This window comes from Pan troglodytes, chromosome 18 (assembly GCF_028858775.2).
Source record: "Pan troglodytes isolate AG18354 chromosome 18, NHGRI_mPanTro3-v2.0_pri, whole genome shotgun sequence".
Lineage (NCBI taxonomy): Eukaryota > Metazoa > Chordata > Mammalia > Primates > Hominidae > Pan > Pan troglodytes.
In genome coordinates this window covers 3,641,713-3,645,795 of record NC_072416.2, presented here as the reverse complement: position 1 = coordinate 3,645,795, position 4,083 = coordinate 3,641,713, and the positions used below count along the sequence as shown (strand labels likewise).

The window sequence follows — 4,083 nt, the reverse complement described above, 5'->3', positions numbered from 1 at the left end:
GGCGGGGGTCCAGGGTCCAGCTGCATCCCGCCACCTCCCAGGGGGCTCCTGGGTCTCCCACACTGCCCTGGCTCCCTGGGCTTTCTAAGACAGGCAGGGGGCAGTGATCAGTGCCATTCCCAAGTCCTCCGAGCCACGTCCCCGCCCAGCCGGACCCCGCTGGACCCTGCTCTGCCCTCGCAGCGTTCAGAGTCCCTCCCTTGCAGCCGCTGATCTGTGCGACTCACAGGACACCAAGACCCAGACGGGAAGCCGAGCACTCACACCCTCAGTGTGGCCACGGCAGGCTTCCGTGTTTGACGGGGAAATCGCCTCCCTCTGCCGGGAGGAGACCGAAATTAATCGCTCCTCCTCCAAACCGGGAGCCACCTGTGCCCCCACTCGCCGACCAGGGCTGCTGAGGAGGCCCCGCCCCACAGTGACTAGTTGTGCCTCGGGGTCCAGGACCCCGCAGCTCCTGCAGCTGCCCCAAGACATGCCTAGACCCTTCCTCTCCCGTGACACCCACAACCAGAAACACAGTGACGGCCACACCTGCTTTCCATCATGCACTTTAATGAGAGTCAGCACTAGAGAGGATGGGTGTCCACCACCAGCTGCCTGGGCAGGGGAGGGCCGGAGGGGCCAGGAGGGGCGGATTCAGGGTTGGGGAGGAGGCTCAGGATGGAGGAGGGGGCAGGATGGAGGAGGGACTCAAGAAAGGGGAAGGGGCTCAGGGTGGGGGAGGGGACTCAGGATGGGGGAAGGTGTGGGGGGCAGTCACCACCTGGGTAGGAAGCAGTGGTGGTTTGGACAGGAGGGGCTGGCCCTCCAGTGACCCGGGTGGACACCCCAGGCCTGGCTCAGGGCTTCTTGGGGACATAGTGGTGGATCCAGTCCAAGTAGTAGGTGACACGGGTGTAGATGCCAGGCCGGTTGGGCTGGGCACAGCTCTCCTCCCAGCTGACCACGCCCGCCTGCAGCTAGGTGCCATTCACCTTGCAGACCAGGGGCCCTCCAGAGTCACCCTGGGAAGGTCAGAGGTCAGTGCTCGCTGGCCAGGCTTCGGGGGTCGGGGTGGGGGACGTGCTCGCCAGCCAGGCTCCAGGCTCTGGGGGTTGGGGTGGGGGACGCGCTCGCCAGCCAGGCTCCAGCCTCTGGGGGTTGGGGTGGGGGACGAGCTCGCCAGCCAGGCTCCAGGTTCCGGGGGTCAGGATGAGGGATGCGCTCGCTGGCCAGGCTCCGGGGGTTGGGGTGGGGGACGCGAGGACCCACCTGGCAGGAGTTGTGCTTTTCGCTCCCCGCACACAGCATGTCATCGCGGACGATTTGAAAGCTGTGGCCCATATGGAGGCCGGTGTGATATTCCGCGTCGCCAAGGTGGTTTTCCACTACGGGGACTTCCACCTCCTTCAGCGGGTACAGCGGCGGCAGGTGCACTGGGGGCGGAGGGGGGCGTGGAGCCGGGTCTGGGGCCGGCTGGGTGCTGCTTCGTGGACTTGGTGGCAGAGTCACGGGCAGGGGAGATGGCACCATGGGCCCAGTGCTGTTCTGTGCCTGCAGCCCCGGGGAAGGGGCGGTGAATGCAGGCCAGGCCCCTCCGCTGAGGCTGGTCCTGGGTCCCTGGCCTCATTTAAGCCCCATCTGGGGAAGGGATGGGAGGGCCCTGGAGGTTGCCAAGCTGGGCTCCATGGCACGGGGGTGCAGAGCCCGACCCGTGTCTCCCCCTGGGCTCAGCTGACTTGCGTCTGGGCTGGGCCCATGGTCCACGGTTGGCCCCAGCCGAGGGGAACACAGGGCGCTGGGCTCAGCTTCCCCTCTGCGTGGGGTGGAAGAGCAGGACAGTGGCTCAGGCCCCTTCTGAGTGACCCAGAGGTCACAGCCCAGGGTTGCCACTCAGGCTGTACCCCAAAGCTCGGCTCTGAATTGTGGATAAAATGGGGACAAGGCCTTCTAGAAGTGAAAACGTGCCTCGTGGAGGGTCACAGTGAGCTTCGTCCAGCCCCCCACAGCACTGCCGTGACCCCGATTCCCAGGCCCCTGCCTTGTCCGCAGCACAGGGATGGAGGGCAGGCAGGTCGCATCCCAGCACTGGTCTCTCTTCTTCCAGCAAGACCCCCGTGTGATTTCTCTCTCCACATAGCAAGTCCGTGACGTACAAACTTTTGATGCACCCTTTCAGGCAAGGGGAAACCGAGGCACGGAGGTGCTAAGGGACTCTCCAAACCCCTGGGGTGGGGGACACCCAGGCCCTTTGGACTCACCGTCTCTGCTCAGGGCACCTGCTGCCTCTTGCCACCGCCTGCTCCATCCATCCTGGCCTCCAGAGTCCCCCTCCCTGAGCCGCCCTGAGGGACCCTGTCACCCCACGGACTGGCCTGTGGCTGTGACCTGGTGCCCACCTGGCCCGGCCTCCCGCTGTCCCCAACACCCACCATTATTGTCCATGTTGCCCCAGCCAGTGACCCAGCACGGCATCCCCGGGGGGAAGGTCTCCGAGGCAGGGGGCAGCGTGACCGTGTGGATGTGGCTGGAGATGTTCACGGGCTCCTCCAGCTCCAGCAGGGTGATGTCCGCCCCGGTCTGGATGATGTAGAACTGTGGGTGCACGATGATCCTGCTGACTGGCAGCAGCTGCTCCTGGTAGTAGAGGTGCTGCTCCTGCAGTTGCACCCTGAGGGCGGCCAGATCCTTGACTTCCCTGGGCAGTGGAGGATCCCACTCAGGGCCCTGGGCAGCCCCCAGGAGCACCCGGGAGCCAGGGCTCACATCTAGCCCTTGCCCACCCCTCCAGGCCCCAGGAGACTCACGGTCCCAGGCAGTGCGCCGCGGTCAGCACCCACTGGGGGTGGATGAGGGAGCCCCTGCAGAAGTGCATCCAGTATGGGTCGCGGAATCTCAGGCTCACCTGCCAGGGCCACTTGCTCCTGGGGGCCTCCTGCCCCCCAACAATGCCCGTTCGCTGCAGGGCCTGGCCTGGGGCTGGGGCAGGTGCCAGGCCAGGACCAGGAAGCAGCCCCATGCCTGGGCCCAGCCCTTCCCTGTGTGGGGGCCAGTGCGGCCTCCCCAGAACCCACCCAGGCCCTGACCTGTGGAATGTGATGAGGGGCAGGGTGGACCCCGGCTGGGACTCACCAGGGGCCATGTAGGCCAGGCTCACCAGGACGGGCAGCGCCAGCAGCAGCAGGCTCAGCATCTGGGGAGCAAGGAGGAGCATCGTGGGCCTGGCCGGGCCTCACAGGGCAGGGCTGGGGGCTACAGATTGTGGGGTGAAGAATGGAGCTGGGACGGGGGGACCGGGGTGGGTCCAGGCCTGCGGGCCTGGGTCTTGGTGCTCTGAGTCTGAGGCTGGGCCACTCTGCTCCAGGTGACGCTGATGTCAGGGTCTCTGAGAGTGGGGACTTACCCTGGCCGCTCCCTTTTCCTTCTACCCAGCGGGCTCTCCCCTCCCCATTTATCCTTCTAGATCAGGACAGGGCGGAGGAGAGGTGCGGGGTCCTCCCATCCAGACTCGGAGGAAGTGGATGACTCAGACCCAGGGCCCCCGTGTAACACGTGCCCCCGCCACCCCGATGCCCTCTGTGTGTGGGGCTGCCAGGCAGGCCCCACCGAGGGCTGAGCACTGGAGGCTCGCAGCTCCACCTGTCAGCTGGTGGATCCCAGCACCAGAACGCACCACCTTCCCGCTGGTGGAATCTGCTCCTGCCCCTGTCTCGGTGCCAGGAGGCCTTCAGGCATAGCTGCACCCAGGTGGCCTGGCTGCCCCAGGCTACAAGACCCGTCGCTCCTGAAACCTATTTCCCCAAGAGGGACACGGGGTGAGGAGCTCATGTCCATGGGCCACCCTCCAAGAGACGGGAAGGTGCCCACGGGGTGGGGACATGATGGGTGACACCCCTCCTATGGACTCCGAATCCACGGGGGTGGGGCCAGCCCTCCTCGACTCACTTGGTTGGGGGCTCACATGAGACCCCTTTGTCAGATGGGGAAACAGCCTTGAGAGGGGACAGCACCAAGTGTCCTCAGCCAGGAAGGGGCCCTGCTCCCCACCCACCGTATGAGACCCAAGTCCTCCTACGAGTCCTCAATGTCCACCTCTGGGGC

General features: G+C 65.9%; 1 protein-coding gene across 1 annotated transcript; it reads right to left on the bottom strand.

Annotated features, from left to right (window-relative positions):
* Nucleotides 1–694: 694 nt before the first annotated feature.
* On the bottom strand, nt 695–3,642 carry LOC100614054 (tryptase delta). Its single transcript, XM_054668628.1, is given in 5 exon segments — nt 695–1,007; nt 1,255–1,418; nt 2,415–2,680; nt 2,790–2,961; nt 3,115–3,642. Coding segments are annotated over 5 exon segments (849 nt in total). The 5' UTR covers nt 3,197–3,642; the 3' UTR covers nt 695–842.
* Nucleotides 3,643–4,083: the final 441 nt, after the last annotated feature.